Source organism: Cydia amplana, chromosome 10, assembly GCF_948474715.1.
Source record: "Cydia amplana chromosome 10, ilCydAmpl1.1, whole genome shotgun sequence".
In the NCBI taxonomy this organism is placed as follows: domain Eukaryota; kingdom Metazoa; phylum Arthropoda; class Insecta; order Lepidoptera; family Tortricidae; genus Cydia; species Cydia amplana.
In genome coordinates this window covers 8,497,093-8,522,780 of record NC_086078.1, presented here as the reverse complement: position 1 = coordinate 8,522,780, position 25,688 = coordinate 8,497,093, and the positions used below count along the sequence as shown (strand labels likewise).

Below are 25,688 nucleotides of genomic sequence, written 5' to 3'. Positions count from 1 at the left end.
CAAACGGCAAGCTTTACAGTTAAATGTGTTGATGTATTCATTTTGGTGGAACGCCTTTGTTTGGTGCGGTCTCGTTTGTATTGAAATAACGGATTAGAGCATCCTTTTTCAAGGTTTGCACATCCTCGGAGTGCTTTGTAAATTTTTATTGCGAACAAAGAATACGAAATACATATGTAATAGGTATAGAAGATATCACTCTTGAAAAAACACATTCGCAACAGTGCATATACTTGGTCAACCAGATCTTGACAGTAGAAAAAGGCGGCAAATTTGAAAAATGTAGGCGCGAAGGGATATCGTCCCATAGAAAATTTGAATTTCGCGCCTTTTTTTACTGACAAGATTTGGTTGACCAGCTATATTAACACAATCTAATATTGTTTTCTCTGCGCGGTGACCAAAAGGGCTTTGAACTTTCGGCTTTTGTGTAGAGTTGAAAGCACTTTGCTTGCTGCCCGTTTATTTGCGTTCGTGTATCATGAAAAGTAATATTGGGTATATTTCTCGCAAGGGAAATTACGCATTTTAGTATAGACTATTGTAATCTGTGTTATGGTGCCACAACTCGCCCGTTCCGCCCGTTCGTAACGAGAGCTTGTATGTAAATGTATGCCCGCGTATGGCCTTGGCATAATTAATGGCATGCCATAGCGTAGTGCGGCATGACGTCCTTCGCTTAGATACTTCTAACAGATCTATCCTGTAGATGTCCTATTTGACTCGTACAACACTGCCGGCATCATGAAATATGAGTCGGCTATTAGGAATTAGATATATACATTTTGGTATATCGAATAATTTTGTTTTCAGTCCAGGCTATAGGTATTTGGCATGAAAGATCAAGTCGGGCAAATTACGCTCGATTAAGGCGCGGTGTATAGTAAAATGCGCTATTTTGAGACGATATTTACAGACTTTTACAAGGATTTCATGCATTATTTTCTAGTATCTATAACTTCAGTCTTTGAACTACTTGTTTGCTTGTCAGAAACATGAAGGCTTATAATTTTCTCGATAGACTTTTCAATTGAAAACATGCTTAACATTGTTTTTATATCCTTATTTTAGAAGTACTACGAAGAAAATGAATGTGAAACTTACTTCATTCGATAGCTTTTAAGTAAATCTACATTTTTCCATGACCATTTATCGATACGTTAACTTTTTCATTCATAATTTTATGAATTCAACATTTTGCCTACTAAAAAACACCCTACGCGGCAATACCTTGCGCCCACTCCTCACGCCAGTACGCCCGTGACCACTGTCAGCGTCGGGCCTGTGCTAGTTTAGCGGACGTCTCATAAAATGGGTAATCACAATATAAATATGCAAATATCTTATACACACAATGTTTTTCAACATGCTAACGAAGAAAAGCAAAAGTTTTCTTATATACGGTGACATTTCAGACATTCGTCCGTCATATTGTCATTTTATAACAAGATGGGCAGCAAAGGCACACACCCATCAAGCCAATTCGGAATTCAGCCGCGATTGAAAATTGTGTAGGTAAACATATTTTAAAAGGCTTACCTACAATTTTTTTGCCTAGCCCCCATCCGCCAAGTCCGTACCGTGCGATATGGAACTTTGTTCCAAAAATGCTTTATAGCCATTTTTTGAAACCGTTGTTTTTTTATACCATACTGGTGGCAAACAAGCATTCACCCTAGCCTATGGACGCCTGCAACTACAGGGATGTAACGCATCATGCCAAATGTTGATTGATTTTGTGATATAGTCCGAAGTAGAAGTGTGTTTTTTGCCATTATAAACTTAAATGCAATTTACTGTGAATTTACTCGACTTTTGCTCGTCAAATCAAAAATTGATAAAAAATAGTAATTAAAATTACAGTCATAATTCTTTTTTGTGCAGATAGCAAATTTAATCTACTTATTTTCTGAAAGAGCTACGAATTTGTATGATTCCATGTACATATGTATATTTTCTAAATCAAATTTCTATTACACCTTATGTGTATAATTGCATGAATTCTATATTAATTTAAATTGTATCTTTTTTCCTTATTTTCTCGTAATGCATGTTAATTATAAGATGTAATTATTTTTAAGATGTGTCCCGCCGAGTTTGTTGCCGGTCCCATATTGGGATACCCTCCTCCAATTGAGGGGGGATTTAAATCTTCTCGGGGCAGAGGTGTAGGGTTGGAGCCGGTCTACCTAGCTTTATTTGACGTTCATAAGCGCATTGTAATTATGCCTACTTGAATAAACTATCTTTTATCTTTATCTTTATCTTTATTGGAGCTAGGGTAGGGTGGTGTAAGACTGCGCACTTTGCAATTAACTGCTCATAAAATTTAAAATGTGAATCTTATCTGTAATTAATCGTTTTTTTATGTAACCTTAATAAGGTTACATAAAAAAACGATTATAATACGAATTGTAACAAAAAATATACTATATGGCAAAAGATTATAATACGAATTGTAACAAAAAATATACCCCCTTCTTAGCAATTAAACTAAAATCACACAACGGCAATCGCGCAATTTCGTACAACCTATACTCTATCCACGTTAACGAACTAGTATAGCGTTCTCTCTTTTGCACTTTTGTATGCAGATGAAAGGGACAAAAAAGGGCAGTGGGCGTAAACAATGGCACCTCGCTGTCCGGCACGGCTTACATGCCGTCGCTTTGATTATTTATTTTTATACATTTCTTATGCTTATAATATTTATTTTATACTCTATTAAATTAAATTTTATTAACCAACTGCATGTTTATGATCAATTCCTTTGCCTGCAAAAAAAAAAACTAAATACTATAAATGATTCAAAGTTATTGTTATCATAACAATTAGTGAGCATTTGTGACCAGGTAGAGAAAATACCACGCAAAGGTTGATAACGGCGGCTGTTTTGCAATTTGGAGTTTCATTGTCTTAATGAATCTTAGAAAAAATACCATGGAACAGTTGATAGCGGAGGCTATGGATTACGGGAAACAATACAAAGGAGAGCAATTAGACACGTCCGCACCGTACAATAGACAGAGTTGACTATCATGTAAACTCACCCGTTGCACATGCATCGCCCTTATCGCTGACCAATCACGTGCAGTCTGAGTTTTCTGGTACTAGCTCGTTAACGTGGATAGAGTATAGTGTGTAACATTGCGCGTTAAGAGCGATAAGACTGCGCAACTATGCTATCAAAATCGTTGCAGACTTTTTTTGGTCTAATTCTATACATTTTTAAGATCCATTAGGTATGCTTAAGGTATATTAGTAAGTACTAGTTTTGTCTCAAAATAATTTGGCTATTAGGTTTTCAGTTTGCCGCGGCATACTCTCATATTGTATATAAAATTATCTACACTTACCGTCACACCTACCATTTTTAATTTCATTAATTACTCATCAAAATACGATTTTTTTAATAAATCTTATTCAATATAAATTGCCGGAAAAGATCCCGGAACTGACAACTCAGAATACCGATGCCATCAGAATACGGACGTAGACGCGGTGCGCTGGAATGGTGCGGCGCTGCGCGCGGGGCGCCCGCCTGCCTTCGTCCGCTTCACCCCCTTGAAAACCTAAAACTTAACTATAAGAGCGCCTTAAAAACGTAAACGTGGAAACTTTTTCATCAACCACTTTCTACTTTTACGCAATACCGGTCCAATCGCAATGGGGTTGCGATATTTTTTTACAGAATTCCTATGACCTTCCAACTGCATCATCAGATCAGTGTGAAGAATGGTAAGCTAAGATTCTTAATATTAATTAAGATTAATGTAATTAAATAACATTACACTATAAATATTATAGCGGTAGTGATACTTTTATTTTTATTTTTCTGTTAAAATCAAAGTTGTCAAATCTTTGAAAAAATTTTGGTTCGGTTATATAATCTCAGATTTTCCAAATATCTTTCTTTTGAATTAGGTAAACTATTTCCCCGGCGCTTCCGAATCGCTATTAATTTGCTTCATTACACAGGAACTCTGGCACCGCTTAGCAAATTATTTATCGGTGAAAATCAACCCCAAGGGAAATTCCAACAAATCGATTAACAGCACTATAACTGTTGCTATTCCCACCAGTCGACGACGAGGGTATTAGGTACTTAATTACAATTGTAATCTGCTTCTCCTCTATACAACTTAATTATGTAATTGCACTTTGTTTATTTAGTGGCAGATTTTGAATTAGGCGTTGGTCTCTCTCCCTCATCTCGGTTGTGTCCTCAGCTACTGCTTTGGAGCCCACAGGCTTCGCTTTCCGACTTTTTCCTCTTCCACTTCTTCCCGTCTTCGGCATCCTATTTTTGTGAGAATGCACATGCTATGCCTCGCATTAGGCGATGGTAACTGAGGTATCTAGTTTTTAAACTGGAAATCCAAACCCCGGCTTGTTACCAATACCAATGAGTTTCTCGGGATGCATATAGGTATGAAATATAATTTGATATGTAACTAATTTACGTGATGATTTTTAGTTAAGGAAAACATCGCAGGAAACCTGTGCACCTGCGAATAAATTCAAATGTTTGTGAAGTTTTTATCCGTATCCCACGGACTATAGACCGAATCCGCTTGTACAAAAAGGACCTAAATAAATAAGAACCTTTTAAAATTTAATTCAGATATTAGTATTATTTCTTAGTATCTCTCCTATTATATCCATATTCGTACGAGTCGTATTTAGAACCTAAGTAATTGGAACAGTGTAGATGGCAAACTTATTAATAAATACTTATCTAATAGGAACTGGCGCTATTACTTCTCTGTAAATAGAATACCTACCTAAATAAAACAAAGTTGTTGTCCTTTCGAGATTATTGAGGCTTTATTGCATATCGTCTGAATCGTGGTATAAGAGAATACCAAAACCAAGTTTCTTTTCTTTCAGTCATCTGCCACTCAACGACGCTAGAACCCTCCGAGACGAGTCCAAAGTCAGGATAAGTCTATATTGTACTCGCACAGTCAGCATCAAAAGTAACGGATCAGACTATGCGTTAAAAGACTTAAAAGTATCTTCCATTCTCTGATAGCTCAACAAAAAGAAATATGTAGAACAATCTAACTGTTGCAGATACCTTTGAACGGAAACTGTCGAGCTATATCTCTATTTGGAAAAGTATTTGAGGGTGGCAGATACTTTTAGTGCGTTGTTTCATACGCTATTTTTGGTGCTGACTGTACAACCAACTGTCGCCATTCCCATCACAGGCGGCGTTCATTTGTATAACTTCATTGCAATTGCTACCCGCAGCAGCAATTAACTGCAGCTATTTATAGCTTCAGTACTTAAAATAATTTAACATCCGCAGCGTAATCCACTGGACTAGCCTTTGGTGCGTCACGATGAACCAAGGTACCGCCATGAAAAATTTATTAAAGGATTTGGATCCTTTTAGACGTTTTAATGAGATGTGTCAGTAGAGCTTAAAATTTGAGCTAAACTTTTTGTTTGAAGTGCAAGTTGACTCACTGGAAATAAAGGGTTCAATCGGAAATCGTAACTAAGGAAGCCCCGACATGGTGTCTCTGACGGTATGGTCTTCTTTCAGTACCTCCTCCTCGTCTCTAACACTGCGATCCGAGCTCTTTTGACCCTTTAGCAACAAACTTGAAAATGTCACAAATTGACATAAAAATCTCCTAAACTCTTACACACGTTTACAAACGATTCTTAGGCCCACTTGCACCATCCCACTAACCCGGGGTTAACGCATTAAACCGTTAACCCAGTGTCAAATTGTACTGGTAACTCCAGGTTTAACCGGTTAACCCCGGGTTAGTGAATGGTGCAAGTGGCCCTTAGATGCACAATCTTCCTGCTTAATAGCGGCCTTAGCGTGATAAATTCACATAAAGGTAATGGCATCCATTTTCACATTAACATGTAGGCACTCGTTATTCTAGGTACCTATTGTTTTAAATAGGTAGAAACATATTTTCCTGACGGTTTAGTGATCGCAGGATTTATATTGTCCGTATATCATTCACGTTGGCGAAGGTGACGTGCGATTTGAAATGGAATTAGTTTCCCTACCTCTTTGTTCTCGAATTTTCGCTGAAACGGCAACAAAAGCGTGTGTGAAATTGAACAGTTGCCAGCGACCCCGGCGTTCGAATGTTAGCGTTGTGTCCTGAACGGCTACTCCTACAGCTTACCGAGAGCTGGCAAATTGAAACAGTGTAACCGAAATCTGCTGGACTGGTGGTACTAGTTCTACCTTTGAAGAAGAGCGCATTTATATTGGTTATTCTGAGCATTAGAATCGCCTGCACTCTGTTAGCGAATAGAATAGACGTTTTAAAATTTAAAATCGTCGGTAAACGTGGCTTGAGGGCGTTCCTTCCCGTGAATGCGGCACTGCACAAAGATTGCCGTGTAGTATTAATGCCGCTGGTTTTCCCGGAGTAATTTAAAGCCTGACGCATGATAATGGTTACAAACTGATAATCATTCTAAACAGTCGGTCATAATACAATTTACATACACTGTATTATGCCTGACTTTTTTCGCAGCACCTCCTATTGACGACTTACCTAAAAACTTTCGCAGATATCTGTTGATCAAACAATCTACGAGTATGTCCTTTTTTATTTCGATAGGTACCCTTTGTCGATTTAAATTTCATCTATTTCGGTTACGCGGGTTGCGGGAAGAGAGAGAGACAAAATTACGTCATTCAGCCCTTTATTGTCTGTTCTTTGGCTTCCTCGCGAAATTAGGTAACACCTACATAATTTCTAACTTTTTGCTGTAGCAGCGTGGCAGGCCAGCAGCTATGCTAGTGCAAATTTTACCGCGTTAAGCCTATTTCAAGGTCGCGCAGCCGGGATGTTGGCACCTAGCCAGCAATCACAGACGACGCGGCGCCACTGGGTCATGGTGCACTCGTGTACCTACTTATATAATTATCCTCAAATCGCACATCTACGGGAAACGATACGGCAAGATTGCCAGCAACACGTGCAAACTTTTGATGCATATTTTACTTTGAATGACGGACTTTGATGAGCTCCGTGAAAAAAAGGTATAAAATAGTTCATACTTTAAGCGCTGAGCGTTGGACATGTAAGTTTTAATTGGTATCCTATACTGACTATACTGTGAATGATTGTCTCTTGATGTACAGTAAAACAAGGTCATGGTACTCTTGTATTATCCTCAAATCACATTAGGTATGTACGGGAAAATGATCAGCTAATACGTTGCCAAGTAGGTATGTCAACAACACCAACACTTACAAACATGCGATGCATATTTTAACTTGAATGAAGGGCTGATAGACTGAATGGATCAAACGACAAAAATACCTCTATATCTCTCGAACATTCTTAAATACACTGATGATTAGTTGCTGTAGTGTAATTATGCTCAAACCACGTAACGCAGCACATGCACGGGAAAACGCTGTAAGTACAAACTTCTATTTCTGCAACTGACTACAATTTCTCCTTAAAATGATAAGACATCTTGGCGCTTAGTTACTGAAAATGCAAAAACTTGACAGTTAATAGTTTAAGCTTAGAAAAACTACTGCCCTGGATGAGACTTGAACTCACCCAGGGCAGTAATTTTTCGACTTTTAAATTGATTATAAGTTTAATAGCACCGTTCGCAGACGTTTCTACTTGTTAAAATGTATTAATTTAGTTATACGAGTACTGCAGTTCGTGCACAACGTTCCCGATGACATGCCATGTGCGACAAATTGACCTAATTCTTCGCGTCGTGCAATTAAGACGCCATTGTGGTTCAAGCATGCGTGTCACGAACATTTCGTCTTTGTCGCAAATTCATGCCTTCGCAGCCTGAACCTGAACATCTTCCTGTAGAGATTCAATATTGATACAACATTCTTGCAACTCTCACGAATCGGATTCGTTAGAGCCACATCAAGGCAGCGCGAACGTCAAACAGAATCCCTTGTAAACTCGAAAACTAGATTCATTAGCACTGTTTAGCGTCAGTCGTCGAATCCCAGTTGGCAGCCGAACGTGAGATCATCGAATTTCAATGTCGGTTCCATGCGTAAACGTTTCGCCACGGTTATGAGCTCGAAGCATTGGACTATTTTTGTTTTATCGCTTTGTAAATCGCATTGATGATTGATCGCATATTCAAGTATTAAATTAATTTGACATTAGCAAGCAGTTAGCTTTATTATCAACTTGTCAGTCTTTCAGTCTGTCAGTCATACACAAAGATTTGCCTATATAGCTTGACATTTGTCGGTTAAACACTTTAATATGTCCACTATTTTGACAAGAATTATCGGAGGAACTTATGCCCAAAACAATTCACGACTACTTTTGTTAAGATTAGGCTAGACTTTAACATTTTTTTCACTTTTGTTTCTATGTAATTGGCTGATCTATCTAAACCGCGAAAGATAGTACAAAACGCTGAATTATTTTTGTTTCATCTCTTTGTAGCTATGGAACTCATTTATTGACACATTTTCAAGTATTAAATGCGTTGGACGGTTTGCATTGCAGATCACTTCGTTATCATGTTATCGACATGTAAACATTCATTCAACTGCAAAACATTTATCAGAGGACTTTAAAACTCTGCATTTTGAACGATTAATCATTTATATGGTTTCAGTCCCTCCCTGAATCTCCCTCGTCTGAACTTTGTATTTTCTTTTCCATTGAGAACAAAGGGGTTCAAAGTGTAGTGACACGTTAATGATATTCCGGATTTATCTTAAAAAGGGCTACTGTATTGTAGGCGCAGTGTTTGTGCATTAATGCTGTTAAATTTAGCCGAAAAATGCAATTAGTCACGCCGTGCCACGAGTTCGTGACCACTAATGTCAACGGAAATAGACTACCTAATCGAGTGATAAAAATATAGTAAACATTTCGTAGTAATTTATTGAAATACCTACGGTTGATACAAAATCTGCTAACATGCAACCATTTGTTTGACTGCCTTTTATCAGATTTATTTGTTTTTTAACCTTCTCACAAACCTTTTCTTTTTCTTCCACTCAAGTTCATAACTCGATCGGCTCAGGAAACAAAGAACAAAGGCCTTTAGCTCGTGCGCGTCTTGTGTACTTTTTATCGAAAGCTATAAATTATTTTAATTGTTTGTCAATAGCAAATATTAACACCTATGATACAATTATGTATGTACTAATTAGTGATTAATATGTGTGATATATAGTTCGTTTAGTATGACGCACGGACCGTCGACCCCGGTTCGCAACAGTTCATCTGCTCCTTTGTCTGGTTTCAATAACGATTTGTGGGCCGGCAGCCTGACTCACTCGCTCATATTCCACTATTCCATATTTCTATACAAACATAAGGTAAATTCAATGTAATTATAACTTCATATAGAAAGTATTTGGAGTAGTGACTGGGTGAGGTAATTTGCGATATTGAAATATTCTTAAAATGTAACCTTGTTTTCAGTAACTACTTTGCCGGCCGCCGATATCTTAATACCTATGATGATAACTAATTAGGCTAGATCAGGTCTGTCTCCCTTCACGTAGAATAATATTCACCTTCCACTCCTGTTTTTTAAGGTCAAGGTCAGTATAGGTAGGTCAGTGGGTGTGTATAGGTATACACATAATTAAGTAGGTATCCGTTTTAAATTTCATCCCGATACGGTGCTGTGTTTTGCGTGAAAGAGTAACAAATATCCACCTATACATTCAACCATTCCCACATGCAAACTGTCACTCACCTAGATATATGTAGTACCTAACATGATTACAATTGCATATTGCTATAACTTGTCCTAAATGATGAGGAATGAAACAAAAACCCATGAATCTCGTGTTATTGTCAATGTGGCAAAGTCAAATTAGTCGACTGTACATACCTATAAAGTACTTAGGTACTTGAAATAACACCAATAACGAAACTATTATGGAGAAGTGACTGGGTGAGGTAATTAGCGGTGCTTATTTATATAGGTACCGCTTTACCATACCTGCAAACTTTGAGGCTGTTTTGATTACACTCATGTCATGTCAAAACAGGATGCTATTACCCCTTTGATGTATATTGAATGGCGTCATTAATATGATATCTTTGTCAAAACTGAATGATATTATGAGATTATTGAAGTACATTTCGAGACTCTTGGTATCTAAATCACGTTGGCTGATTACTTGTTAACACATCAAAGCGGGCTAATGAGCTGCTCTTCGAGTAATGCTGAATGCTGGTAAATTGGCCAAAGTCCTCTTATTGGGCGTTGAGCCAAATTGCTCGCGATGATTGTCGGCAACCACTTTTTTATTTCTGGTTCCTGTTATGTTTCTAGTAACAGAGTTCAGAAGGGCTAAAGTCTAACCCAACCTCACTTCTGAACGCAGTTATAGGTTTGAAGCTTTAGTTCAATCCTTTCTCTTTTATCTAAGCGTTTATCCCGCGAGTAATGTAGGTAAAGCTCGGATACATAATTTATACACTACAATACACACCAACTTTTTCTCTCTGAGACGCCCGTCTATTCCAAAGAGCTTAGTGTTTTTAAACAAATCCTTTATATAATATACACAGAAAAATAATATTTCCTCGTATTTGTCTGCATTATACAAAGCTTTCCATTAATTCCTCTTTCAGGCATAGGCTTCGGTATGATCTACCTCCCGTCAGTAGTGGCCGTGGGCTACTACTTCGAGGCGCGGCGTTCCCTTGCCACCGGCATCGCCGTGTGCGGCTCTGGCGTGGGCACGTTCAGCTTCGCGCCGCTCGCCGCCATCTTGCTCAACGAGTTCGGCTCGTGGCAGAACGCTAATCTGCTGCTGGCTGGACTCATTCTGAACTGCGCGGTGTTTGGAGCGCTTATGAGGCCGCTCGTCTATCCTAAGGTGAGTTGTGACAAGAACGCTGATCTGCTACTAAATAATGGCTGGATCAATCCTCAATAAGCGTGTGTTTGGAGAGCCCTGGAACCCATTCGTGCAGGCCCAGACTTTGGTATGGTAATGTATGGTTTATTGGGTAGTGTTTATCTTAAGGCAAGTTGTTCTTATTACCTCCAATACCGGGTGGAGTTCGGATATACCGTCAACGTTAGTATGTATAGTACTTACTAACGGCCAACAAATTCGGCTGTTGCTGCAGTGTTCGACTGTTTTAGGAAGGATATTAGTATTGTCAGTCCTTGATCTGATATTTGACATGATGTAAATTACCTTTTCACGGTAATTTAAAATCCGTTTCTCACATTTCAGTCATCTGGAGAGAAGCCCCTCCTACAACGCATGGCAGAAGAAAAGCGACTCCAAATGGAGCGCGGCTCGATCGGTGGCTCATACTTCGTGGTCCAACTGCCCGACGGTACTATGGAGAAGAGGCTGAAGGTAATGTCGACCACCAACTCACTAACCGGTCGCTTTGGGCAGCATGGTAAGGGTCAAGTGGCGTCAGGCCGTCACAGCTAATACATACATTTGCATAATTTACTGGAGTCATGATCATTTATGTTAACACCACTGTTACTAAGGGGATATACGTATATCATAGGGTCGTAGGAAAAAAACGCGGTCGTTGTGGTAAACGACTACTGTTATATACAAGTATACATATTTTTCAATGATAGATTGCTGCATTGACAGCTTTAGGATAAAAAACACATGGTCAGGAATTCTGGCAACAACATTGCTTGGTCAACCCTTGTGATAACTACATCATAATAAACCACTTTATTTCAACTAGGTAGGTACATAAACCACGAATATCTATGAAACCCAAGATATCAATAAAATATACATAAGGATTTTCGTCTATGAATTTATCAACTCGACAAATTATTTTATTATACATCGGAAATACATATTGTATTTAGGTTTAGCGTACGAGTATTAGGCGATTATCAGAAACATTGCTAAAAAAACAATTGTAATTCTACATTAAAACTGTGATAAGAATTTGTGACTCATTATCGTATTACCCACACATGTTCACACACTTCATACTGGTGTCAACAATAATTGTTATGGGTCATCTATAATATTGTCTGTCAGCTATTTTACCATTTCACCATTACATCGGGATATTGTTGTATAAACGTATGTATTCAAATCATTACCGATATTATAAGCATGACCGGTCTTGTAAATATTCCATACTGGATTTCATATAGGATTGGGCTCCATTCAACCGTCCTCCCATTATGTGTACACCTCATACATGCACGTTGACCAAGATAAATAGTGCAGATATCCATTTTTAAGTTCGAAAGGGATCATCTGTTCTATTTAGCATTTACTATCATTGGTTCCCATCCCATCGGGCAACAGGTGCCATGGCTACTGAGCTAACATGCGTATTCCACCACCGTGCATATGTTAAGAGGTTGTATGTCAGCAGGCCACGGACAAGTCAGGGCAATATTTGCAGGCCCCGCTGAACGTGGACCCCGGCGTGCACTCGTCGCTCAACCTGGAGGCGCTGGCGCGCGTGCCCACGGTGCCCAACATGCCCGGCGTGCCCACTGTGCCCACGCTGCCCACCATCACGGAGGCGAGGGTTACGGATGATAATGGAGACAAGAAGAAGGTAATTTTACGATTTTCAGAATCCTGATAGTTTTTTATTTTAATTCGAACCTATAGTGAAAAGTTCTGCGATGATTCAAAGACTGGTATGAGGTATTGTGTAAGTTATTTTTATATTGCCATAGTTCTTTGGCAAGTCATCACTGAAGAACTTTTGTACAAAAAATGCTGCGGATTCGATAAGTTTCTGTAACCGCTGGTATAAGTACACAATTTTATTACCTATCATAGGAACACAGATAAATATACTCAAGAGCAATAAAAAAGTGTACCTTTTTGTAAATACTTGGTAAAAACAACAACTACCTACAAAAATTCGTTTGTCCTTAACTTCCCATAGTTAGAAAATGAAATAATTTTGATGATAAAAACCTTTTAGTTATTATGTTATTTATTAGGTATCCAAATCTGTCGTATTTGGCTTTCGCCATGGAAGTGTCCGAAGGCCGAGGGCACGTGAGGTACCTATAATAGTGTGAACGGCATTCGTCAAACAAAATTGGCAGCATGCTTCAAAACTTTCATTACCTATCTAGAGTCCCTATAAGCCAACTCCACTGACTTTGACGTAACAATGTGTGGTAGTGCCATTATAAACGTCATATGTTTTATAGTGATTTCACGTTTATGGTGACAGTTCCAGTACTAACTGCACTGCAAAGGCAGCGCAGAGCTTGGCTCGACTCTTAAATTTCATGGCTCAATTTTGTTTGGTATTTTTCATAAAGGATGTCATGCTTATGTTAGTGTTCTCTTTCTCTCTTACGCATATACAGTCTTGTAAAGACAAATTAAAACAAACTTCTGTTAACTAACATTGGTATGTCATTTTATAAATAACACATAACTTTCTTTAAATCATTTGACCTGAGTCTAGTTAGTTAAAAGCTACACAATTCATACTTCATCATGACCTCAGATATTGTGTACAAAATAATACATTTTCATACATAGTTTTGTATTTTATGCACGCAGATAAAAAACCCTATTATTCGTTTGAATTCTTGGAGCTACAAAAACTGTAACAAAAACTGATATATGAACTGCTAAATAATTTATAGGTTTTTTCTCGTTCGGCTTTTTTGTTTGTATCTATGATAGCCGTGATCGAAAACACAAGACAAAAAAAATTACACCACTTTTGACAATGATGAAACCAGATAAGTTATACGCATATTAACTCACATTTATAGACGGGTCTAACGAGTTAATTGAATAACTTTCGCGTTAGACCCGTCTATAAATGTGAGTTAATATGTGTTCAAAACGCGAAAGTTTTAAATATTAAGTTATGGTTTATGGTTTAAGATATTTATATCTCAAAAGATTTACATAAATCACTCACTGAGAAAACAATAATTTTGCTTAAATCTAAATAGGAGAGGGTACGCAGTTTTATCTATTCTGTTCCCGATAAAACAAATTTTAAGCTACTCACAATCTTATAAAGTTCAAAACATCCGAAACGCTATTTAATTCCATAATAAGAATGAAGAACACAGCCGTCGAAAATTTCGTAGAGTAAGAAATTTTGTTTTTTAGATTGTGACACACTTTCTTATATTTCTAGGGGGAAAATGGCGTCACCAACGGCGGCAACCAGATGTCCCGCAACGTCTCATCGCCGGCCTTTAGCTCGCAAGCACCCGGGTTGCCCAAGAACGGCTCCGTGCCGTTCTTCGACCGCCAACGCAAGCAGAGCACCGGCGATAGGTCAGGCGATAGGTAGTGTAGACAACCTTAATATAGGTGGTGGACAAGGGATGTTATGGTGACCTGTCAAGGGCAGTGGCGTGCCTAGGGTTTTTTAGTAAGGCAAGCCGAAAGATATGTTTTCGTAATAAGGTAATAACTGTTCAATCTCACTCTTTGGACTCAAAGGAATGTGCTAGCTGCTAGTGTAAGTATCACGGCGAGCTATCATAGCGCACAGGGCATACTACTACTAGACTAGATAGAATTTTACAAACATATCAATATGCCGCGAACACCGAAGTTTGCTAATTGCATGCATCATTCTCTGTCACTCTAATTACGCCTTAGTTGGAGTAAACCAACAATCTCTTGTGTTTTGTAAACGGCCGTACAGAATTTTCTCTTTTGCGATTGACTTATCTGAGATTACACAAGTCGGGTGTTAATATAGGCGCGGCAATGATATCCCGTTTTTAATGTATCTATTAACAGAACCGCATCTAAATCCGTTGCGTAGTTTTAATGATCTAAGCATACATAGGAACAGAGAGACAGCGGGAAGCGACTTTGTTTTATACTATGTATTGATGCTTGATCATATTGCGGCGAGGTATTTCAAGGTATTGTTCGCGTTCAGAGCGCAGGCACCGGGGTTGCCAAGAACGGCTCCGTTCCGTTCTTTGAATGCCAGCTCAAGGAAGTGTAGACGATTTTTATATAGGTGGTGGACAAGGATGTAGTGGATGGCAACCCTGTACCCTGCAATGCCCGATCGACTTTTTTCAACACATTATGTTATGGAGCTCGCTTATATATGTTTTTGCAGGTCGAAAGTCGCATGTTTTATGTACAGTTGTTGCTTATGTGAGTGTTAGTGATTTGAAGTAAGTTGATAACTAATTTTGCTTTTTTGTTTCAGATTCAAACCGTCCTTAGCTGCTATTAAAGCCACATCCAAAACTTCCATGAATAGTCAATACAGAATCGATGTAAGTGCAGACTAATTACTTTTATACCGTATTATTTCTTACATACACGGGCGTCAGCTTAGTTTTTTTTTAAGTAGGAAGGGTTTCCAAACTTTTGAGTTGTTATTTTATGAATTGTTGAAAAGTTCTACAAAAGTATTAGACCCCATTCAACTTTTAAACACTTCTAAATTCTTATCGGAATGACTTCCTTACAATGTATTTCCAGTACCTACCAAATATATAAATATAACTAACCATTCTGTGGTTAGTTTGGCTCTGAATGAACATTATTCATACTAATTAGTGGTAAGCGCCGTGGGCCACACATATGGTAGATAATATGGTAATTAGTATAGTAAATATTACTTGTAGTGGCTGTTTGTTTACCTAAAAGAATGAAAAAAAAACGAACATAAACCATGGCGTTCTTCCAGGGCGACACAGAGAGCGTCATGTACAACTCGAAGCTGTCTGTGGCGGGGCCGCGCGAGCCGTCCCGCATGGTGCGGCCCATGTCCCGCAAGGACATCTTCTACTCCGGCTCGGTGCTCAACCTGCCGCAGTACCAGAGCCAGAAGAGCCTGCAGGCCTACAGGAACTCCGTGCTAAGCCTGCCCCAGAGCAGGCAGGCTGGGGACGCGGAAGCTCAAGAACGTGAGTTGAAAAAACATTTTATCCTACACAGAGAGCGTCATGTACAACTCGAAGCTGTCTGTGGCGGGGCCGCGCGAGTCCCGCATGGTGCGGCCCATGTCCCGCAAGGACATCTTCTACTCCGGCTCGGTGCTCAACCTGCCTTTTTTTTTTTTTTTTTTCATTTATTGCATTTATAATCATGTGTTACATAAGGTCTTACAAAGAGCATTTTACAGCTAGTGTTCACATGAACCCTGTTAGGGTACATAGCAATGTACTTAACTAAAACTTAATACTAAAGTAAATTTAAACTATTTTTTTTTAACTAAGCTTTTTCTTCCCTGCTATAGTTCGTTTTTTTAGCATTAGAAATAAGGTAAACAATCTTGATGTGTCTTTTAATTGAAAAACACATTTTAAAATTAAGTAACGGTAAATATGTAACAATTATGAATCTAATACGATCTTTTATAGTCTTCTGCTTTCATAAGTAATAGTTATTGGTTTTTAAAAAGTGTTTTTCAATTAAAAGACATGTCAAAATCGCTTACCTTCTTTCAAGTTCTTTCTAATGCTAAAAAAACGAACTATAGGAGGGATCAAAGTGGCACTTTTCCTCCCTGCTAGGAGGGATCAAAGTAACACTTTTCTGTTCTAGCACACTATTTTTACATTTTTTGTACGTTATTTTTTTAGCTTAAATAACCTGTTTAAGCATCAGATTGTGTCAACACTAAGATTTATTTATTTTCCTCATAGTTGATGTGAAAAGCAGTATGTGTCACACGGTAGGTATCAAAATTATTTCATCTTGGGCGTTAACACTTGAATCCCTCATTACGCTCAGGATTCAATGTACGCCCTTGACGGAAATATATCATTTTGATCCCTTGTAACACAAACTACTATTATCCTACACCAAGTCAGACGACGCAACGGAGTCACGCTGTTATGTAGTCGCCCAAATCTAATGTTTAATTTGTCATTGGTTTTTATTTGTAGTGTTATTTGTTTTCTTGTATTCTTGTTTTGTAGTTTCACAGTGCCTTGGTTTTTACTGTAATGCTGTCACTTATTTGAGTAATAGATAAAAAAAAAATATGGCCGATGGCTAAGGGGAGGGGGAAAGCCATACAGTTACAAATATTAATCCGCTGCCCTCCCCTTGGCGACGCTCTTGTTTCATAAATAAATTTCGTCAAATTTCAACATCTTTCGGTTTGCAGACCGCACGATACCAGAGATTACTTAACACCTAATGACATTTTCTATCATTCAATCATAAAGCTAAACAGGGACAGGTTTATTTATTTATTTATTTAAACTGTTGCACAAAATATATACAACAGTGTACAAATGGTGGACTTAATGCCGAATGGCATTCTCTCCCAGTCAACCATAGGGCCAAACAGAGATACCTATAATTAGTGCAGAGAGAGAAAAAAATCAAACTATACTTATAAACTACATAAATAAATACAATATAAACAAACTACCACATACGTATTTATAAAATGCATACTATAAATATAATACCTAATGATGGATATTATTCGAACACTAATGTGTTTGAAAAACAAAGTGCAAAAATATTTATCTTAAATCCACGTTCAGGCTCCTACTTAGTCCAACAGATATCGCTTGCCATCCAGCGCGGTAATGCCGCTAGTATCTTTGGCACTTTTGGGCTGGGTGGGGGTCGGAATGGGGGCGATAAGTAGGTTAGTTTATTAATAGTGTGTTTTTTTTATTTTTTATTTTAAGGTAGTTTTAGTGTCTTTGTTTGTGTCTTTTTTAATTGTATTATTGTATTTATCTTAAATTGTATATTTCAGAATACGACCTATGCCCGTGCTTATCGCTGCCCCAATCGTTCAAGTCCGCCCTCGGGTCCATGCTGGACATGAGCCTGCTGCGCGACCCCGCGTTCATGCTGATCGGCGTGTCCAACATCTTCGGCATGGCCGGCCTCTACGTACCCTTCGTGTACATCGTGGACGCCGCCATGCTTAATGTACGTAATACCGTAATTGTGACGACCGGTCTGGCCTAGTGGGTAGTGACCCTGCCTGTGAAGCCGCGGTCCTGGGTTCGAATCCCAGTAAGGGCATTTATTTGTGTGATGAGCACAGATATTTCTTCCTGAGTCATGGTTGTTTTCTATGTATTTAAGTATTTGTATATTATATATACCGTTGTCTGAGTACCCACAACACAAGCCTTCTTGAGCTTACTGTGGGGCTTAGTCAATTTGTGTAAAAAAATGTCCTATAATACTTATTTATTATTTATTTATTTAATACCAACCCGTTCCAGCCCCTGGTCCATAGACATGAGCTTACTGGGGCATTCCACGAGAATGTCGCTTACGTAACGCTTTCGCCTTGTATGGCAGCTACCTTAATCAAATCCCTAAAGTTCTAGAATATACTGCCAATTTCTTAGCCAAGTCGTGAAATAGTAACAGACCCAATATAGCTTACTCAGCATTTTCAGAAGTATTAGAATAATGTCGTTACGTAAGCGACATTCTCGTGGAATGCCCCACTACACATCCCCGCCTTCTGCGTTTATCACCGATGCGAATCGCCATGCCGCTTCAGTTTCTGATTGGGACAGCGCTATGGAAGTATATAGCGAGGTCCTACTCGCACACTGGAGCTGCGTGCGGATCTACATCCAATGTGAAGATCGCTTTCATACTCATATGTGTATCCAACAACTTGGACATGGCCGCCTTCGGTCCTAACACGTTGAACATTGTGTTAAGTAATTGTATTAACTCTGTTTTGCTCCAAACTAGAATGCCGTATTACATGAAAGGATAAACATATCTATGATAAACAAAGCAATGTCTAACTGTATTAACATTACTCAGTAAAATTGTTTAAATTTCTAACCTCGCCAGCCATAATTAAAATCAAATACCATACATTATTTTATTATGCAGATATGTAAACTTCTTATCTCTTTTGTCAATTCAGATAAATATGTTTCTTCAGACTTTTGACTAATATTGCGTATTTGCTATTTGTATATTTCAGGGTGTAGAATCATCGCAAGCTTCCTTCCTCCTATCCATCATCGGCATCACGAACACAATCGGCCGTATCGCTTGCGGCTGGGTCGCCGACTTTCCCTGGATGGATTCACTATTGCTCAACAATGTCTGCCTTGTTATTGCCACGGTAAATACGACTTTATGTTAATGTCATTAGGTTCACATCTGCATCACACAATCGGGCGGTTATCTTGCGACTAGGACCTAGGTCGCTGCCTTGTCATTGCCACCGTAAAGACGAGTTTATGTAAAGGACACTAGGTTGACATCGGCACGACAAACACAAATATCCATATAAACAAAAGTTTAAGAGCCAACAGGAGTGGTCATTTCTCCATACAAACGTACTCGACTGTTTCCTCCGTGGGTTTTGAAGCTAGAGCAATGATTTTTTCAACACAGATTAATATTGTCAATATCTGTGTCGGACCGTTTTGCTTTTTTTGATATTTTTGTTTTTTAAGGCGCTAGAGCCCTTCAAAAATGGCCAAAATGGCCTAATTGACTATGCCGCAATGAGAGGCGTGCTATTCAAAACTGACATCAATTAGTCAAAAAATCAAAACGGTCCGACACAGATAATGTCATAATCATTTAGATTTCCAAATTTGGTTACGATTGGTTAAGTTTTGGAGGAGGAAACAGTCGAGTACGAAACCTCGATTTTTGATATTTTTACGCAGGATTTTTCGCCTTGTCCTTATCGCACTAGTTTTAGGAGCCGCTTCCGTTAGCGAGACGGGTATATTTACCTAAAATATTTTAATCTTAGCTCCTGTTGGCTCTTAATCATCAAACACCTCAAATTTGTTTTGTTATTTTCAGATATCTGTTGCCGCGACGCCATTCTGCGCATCTTACGGTTCTTATGTTGCGGTGGCCATATTCTTTGGGATCGCTATTTGTAAGTAGTATTATAATATAATACTATATAAAAATTCTTCTTCTCCGGCTTTATTCATGCGTGGAGCTGTGTAGAGGTATTTGAGAGATACATCTCAAATTTTCGCAACACTTATTCATTGTATGAAAAAAATATATAAAGAAAGTACTCGTTTGTCGACTAGATACATAACCGTATGTAGCGAGAGCGCCTACGAGCAGTGAACTCCCCTAGAGACGCTGGCAGTTAATGTGTTAAAGATTCGAATGAATGCCGCCATAACATACCGACCGTTGACATGTTTAATAGGCTACATGACAAAAATTTTTTTATGGTATCAATCGATCGGGTTTGTTTTTAGGATCAAATGTCTATATGGGACCCATTGCATTAAAGTAACACAAAAGTCAGAAATTGTAGTCAAAGTCCGACAGTCGCACTTCACTCGCGAAACGCCCTATACAAAACGGCCAGAGGCCGTGACGTCATCGCCCATCTGGACCGCATCGCCCGTATGGACAAAACAAGAAAATTGCGTTTTTGTCGGTGAAATATTGCGTTTATGTATACAGTTGCTATACAATATTTTTTTGGATGAAATGTAAGGAATCGAATGGTACCCTTACTTTTAACGTTTTTGGAAGTTAAAAAAAAAACTTAAATTTTGAAACTTTCAGGTCCTGTAATTTTGTAATTTCTCAATATTTTATTTTAATATCCACATTGTTGTGATAAATTGCTCGTTTGCTATCTATTTTACTAGTTTTTGTCATAAAATTCAACATGTGTCATCATCCCTATTATCCAGCGGGCCTATTATCGTAGCCCATCTTTTGTAGTATGGACAAAACAAGAAAATTGCGTTTTTGTCGGTGAAATATTGCGTTTATGTATATAGTTGCTATACAATATTTTTTTGGATGAAATGTAAGGAATCGAATGGTACCCTTACTTTCATCGTTTTTGGAAGTTAAAAAAAAAACTTAAATTTTGAAACTTTCAGGTCCTGTAATTTTGTAATTTTTCAATATTTTATTTTAATATCCACATTATTGTGATAAATTGCTCGTTTGCTATCTATTTTACTAGATTTTGTTATAATATTCAACATGTGTCATCATCCCTATTGAGGTAGGTAATATGAAAACCCGGGGTGAAAAGGTATATCCATACTAAGCTTACGCACCGAAGTCCCGTGAAATGGCACTACCAATTCCGATCACTGATCATCATCCCTATTATCCAGCGGGCTACATCTCCCTGACGTCCATCATTCTGGTGGACCTGCTGGGGCTGGACAAGCTGAAATTGACAATTGAAAGAGACGCACTCTTTCTTTACGTAGACAAATACGACCATTATATACGTCCTGGTAAATATCATTATCGGCGGGGCTGTGGACGTGTGTGATAAAATTCAACATGTGTCATCATCCCTATTATACAGCGGGCTACATCTCCCTGACGTCCATCATCCTGGTGGACCTGCTAGGGCTGGACAAGCTGACGAACGCGTTCGGGCTGCTCATTCTGTTCCGCGGGGCGGCCGCTATCGTGGGTTCGCCGCTGGCCGGCGCCGTGTATGACGCTACCAAGAACTACGATGCGTCGTTTTACATGGCGGCGGCGTTCTTCCTAGCCGCCACGCTCACCTCCTTCGCTGCTCCTTTGTTTAGAAGGTAAGTACCACAAAATAGATACAGTACAGAAATCAATCTACATGCAAAGTGCGCTCGAGCAACGCACACATAGACACTGCTCACGGACACGATATCTCGGACCGGTTGGGACCAGTGCGAGCGCGAGTGCCATCCGCTTGAGACACGCGTCTGTGAACTTTTTTGTGCAATAATGGAGAAACAAAAAAAAGTTATTATAACTGTTCAGTGGACGGTCGTTTGAATTCAACATAAAACGATGAATTGTCGTTTTTTAAGCTACCAGTGGTTTCAGAGAAGTAAGTATCTGCTTGTATTTCGATGGTTCGTTTTAATGCACCCCGCCCCGGCTACTACGAGTGCCACTATCACGTTACTACGATAGTTTTTTGTGCATAAATCATAGTTGACAACCCTAGAGCGACCGCCGAGCGTAGGTATGAAAAGTGAAGTACATACATGTGATTGACTTTTGTACTGTATCTATTTTGTGTAAGTACCTCTTAGGCCCACTTGCACCATTTCACTAAACCGGAGTTAACCGGTTAAACCTGGTGTTACCATGGTTACCAGTGCAATTTGACACTGGGTTAACGGTTTAACCTGCTAACGGCCATAAAAATATAAAGTGCATAGTGTAATTAGACAGCAGGGTAATTTTGAAAATTGCAAATATTTGCAGTAACAATATACAATAATAATCTGCCTCGGTGAGGGTCGCAGGAGTGTGAATATCGCCAGGATATGAAGGATTTAAGTAGATATTACCGGTTTACGAAATTCCTTTAATTGTAGTAGATATTAGAGGTAGAGATGCCCCGAATAGTGGTTTTGGCCGAATACCGAATATTCGGCGTCCGAATATTCGGCATGACAAGCGAACATTTTGAGTCACGATTATTATGAAAACTGATCGCCAACAAAGCTCAACGTTAGATGACGTTATAGCTAAGATATATTTTTGTTTAACAGAATTAATGAATAGAGTCAAACAAATCAGACTCATGATAAAAATAAAATGTGTTTTAACCAACAAATGCTCAAAAAATGGTCTTCGTATTTAACAACTTTTCCACATTCTTGCGGATGTGATTCGGCGGGGAATGGAATATTTTATTCCGTTCTCCGACCTATCACTCGGTCACAGGGCCCAAGCATGGTACGATTCAGAATGTGCTCGGGCCGAGGCCCTTAAGCAGTCTGCGTACCAGGCTTGGGCACTGGCCCGCGGGGCTAAAGCTGGAGCACGGGAGGTTCGCGCGAAGAAGAAAGCCTTTAACTCAGCTGCCAAGTCCTGCAAACGGGTGCTTCGAAAGGCTCGATTCGACCACGTCAGTCGTATAGGGGCCAAACTCGCCTCCTACCCTCCTGGTAGTAAGCGGCTCTGGTCCCTGTCGAAAGCGGTCGAATCCAACTTCTGCCGACCCACACTGCCACCTCTGCAGAAACCTGATGGTACGTTGGCCCACTCCGCGACGGAGAAAGCAAACTTGTTTGTTTCTCTGTTTGCGAGCAATTCACGTCTAGACGCAGGCTTAAAACTTCCACCTACGCTACCTCAATGCAGTTCCTCTATGCAAGGAATTGCTATACATCAAAAAGAGGTACGCCGAACTTTGCAGAATCTTGACGTGAATAAGGCTAATGGACCAGACGGTATACCTGCACGTGTACTAAAGCAGTGTGCGCCTGAGTTGTCCCCTGTACTGACACGCCTGTACCGCCTCTCTCTCCAAACTAAAACAGTGCCGAAATCCTGGAAGCTTGCAAACGTGCAGCCAGTACCCAAGAAGGGTAGTCGTGCTGATCCTTGCAATTACCGACCAATCGCCATTACCTCCATGCTCTGTAAAGTCATGGAAAGGGTACTTAATGGCAAGTTGCTGACATACCTCGAAGAAAAAGATCTGCTCAGTGACCGTCAATATGGCTTTCGCCGGGGTCGGTCTACTAGGGATCTTTTAGCGTATGTCACACACTGCTGCGGCGAGGCCATCGAGAGGAACGGTGAAGCGCTTGCTGTTTCACTGGACATCTCGAAGGCCTTTGACAGGGTTTGGCACGTAAGTCTCCTTAGCAAGCTTCCTGCATATGGCATCCCTGCTGACTTTTGTAGCTGGCTATCTGACTTCTTGAGTGAACGGTCGATCAGAGTAGTCATTGATGGCTGCTCTTCGGACCTCATAGCCATTGACGCCGGTGTTCCTCAGGGGTCTGTTCTCTCCGCAACCCTTTTCCTGCTCCACATTAACGATATGCTGCAACCCAGCATTGTAGGTTATGCAGACGACAGTACGGTTGTTGAGAGATATTTTGCTAGTTCAGGGGACAGCAGGGACGAGATACGGTCACAGAGAGAGGCCATGGTTGAGCGAATGAACCTGACCCTTAGTCTCGTTTCCCAGTGGGGGGACGACAATCTGGTCGCGTTCAATTCCTCCAAAACGCAGGCGTGTCTGTTTTCCGCAAAACGGAGTCCATTCGAACTGACTCCTTCTTTCCGAGGTGCATCTGTACCTATTACTGACAGCCTGGAACTCCTCGGCGTGGAGTTGAGTTCAGTCCTCAACTTCGGCACCTTCATTGAATCTAAAGCACAGACTGCGGCCAGAAAGCTGGGCGTCTTAAATAAGGTGAAGCGATACTTCACACCTGGACAGCTTCTAACACTTTATAAAGCTCAAGTCCGATCGTGTATGGAGTATTGCAGCCACCTGTGGGACGGCTCAGCTAAATACCAACTCGCCGCTTTAGACTCAGTGGAGCGCAGAGCCAGGAGGATGATTGGTGACAAGAAGCTAACGGGTAAGCTTCAGTCTTTGGCCCATCGGCGGAAAGTTGCCAGTCTATCGGTGTTCTACAGATTGCACTTCGGGGAGTGTGCTCAAGAGCTACACGAGCTTATTCCACCGTCCCCATTCTACCATCGGACTTTTAGACGCACGGCCGGTTTCCATCCTTACTCGGCAACCTTCAAATCAAGGGTGAACAGGCACCTTCTGGGCAGACTCGCTCCATCGTAGGCCACGTCTTCGCCTCGGCTAGTCTGTGGCCATGAGTAAGCCCATTTTTAATAAAAAAAAATCTAAATATAGGTACCTACATAGTTGCTTGCACATGCACAATAAAAATAACCAAATTATTTTTATTGTGCAATTTTTCTTTTTAAGTAGGTGCAACAGATATTCGGTATTCGGCCGAATAATAGGCAACATTCGGCAAAGTGGCCGAACAGGCCGAATACCGAATAGTCGCCGAATATTCGTGGCATCTCTAATTAGAGGTCCTGGGGTTGCAAATCGAGACGTCTCACTCTGCACACGTTCCTCAGGAAACCCGACGAGGTGCAGCAGCCGGGTGACGCGCTGACGCCCATCGACGAGGACCTGGAGGAGGCGGACGAGGACCCCGACGACACGCCCATCACCATGGGCATGGCGCGCGCCGCGCCCGCCATCACGCGCACCGCCGCCTCGCCCACCGCCGCGCCGCCCGACCTCAGCCAGCGGGAAAGTGTGCTCTAACGACTCTATATAAGGTCGGATTCACTTCTGCACACGTTCCTCAGGAAACCCGACGAGGTGCAGCAGCCGGGTGACGTGCTGACGCCCATCGACGAGGACCTGGAGGAGGCGGACGAGGACCCCGACGACACGCCCATCACCATGGCCATGGCGCGCGCCGACCCCGACGACACGCCCATCACCATGGCCATGGCGCGCGCTGACCCCGCCATCACGCGCATCACCATGGCCATGGCGCGCGCCGACCCCGACGACACGCCCATCACCATGGGCATGGCGCGCGCCGCGCCCGCCATCACGCGCACCGCCGCCTCGCCCACCGCCGCCGCGCCGCCCGACCTCAGCCAGCGGGAAAGTGTGCTCTAACGACTCTATATAAGGTCGGTTTCGCCTCGAACGTCCGACGGGGCCGCGGGAGTAAGGCTTAGCACGCACTGCGGTTTTTTTCTTGCGGTTGCGGTCAAAATGTAGCAACTTGCGTGCGTGCGCTTATAAAAAATGCCGTACGTTACATTTTTTGCGGTAGCGGAACCGCTTTTTAAAAACCGCAGTGCGTGCTAAGCCTTAAACTTGTCTTTTGACGCGATATGTAGCTCCGGATGTGCGAAACACTTTCCGACGGCACACCGATACGTAGCGATACGTGAAATCGCGGGATATTTTTTAAAGATAAGTAAATGTGATAAGTTTGGTATGCACGCGTCGCTATAAACTCGCGAGTTGGTG

General features: G+C 40.6%; 1 protein-coding gene across 7 annotated transcripts in view; it reads left to right on the top strand.

The window, feature by feature from the left end:
• The window catches only part of LOC134651323 (monocarboxylate transporter 3), a 54,594-nt gene extending 29,632 nt beyond the window's left edge, over nt 1-24,962 (top strand). For 2 of the 7 annotated variants that reach the window (XM_063506385.1, XM_063506387.1), the window contains exons 4-15: nt 10,596-10,843; nt 11,210-11,338; nt 12,348-12,536; nt 12,934-12,996; nt 14,106-14,260; nt 15,150-15,219; nt 15,636-15,855; nt 17,673-17,851; nt 18,882-19,025; nt 19,724-19,802; nt 21,228-21,459; nt 24,770-24,962. In XM_063506385.1, the coding sequence (XP_063362455.1) occupies nt 10,596-10,843; nt 11,210-11,338; nt 12,348-12,536; nt 12,934-12,996; nt 14,106-14,260; nt 15,150-15,219; nt 15,636-15,855; nt 17,673-17,851; nt 18,882-19,025; nt 19,724-19,802; nt 21,228-21,459; nt 24,770-24,962 (1,901 nt within the window). The remainder of the gene's footprint in view (nt 1-10,595; nt 10,844-11,209; nt 11,339-12,347; nt 12,537-12,933; nt 12,997-14,105; nt 14,261-15,149; nt 15,220-15,635; nt 15,856-17,672; nt 17,852-18,881; nt 19,026-19,723; nt 19,803-21,227; nt 21,460-24,769) is intronic. The other 5 variants (XM_063506390.1, XM_063506391.1, XM_063506388.1 and 2 more) reach the window with 4 other exon arrangements.
• The last annotated feature ends 726 nt before the right edge of the window (nt 24,963-25,688 follow it).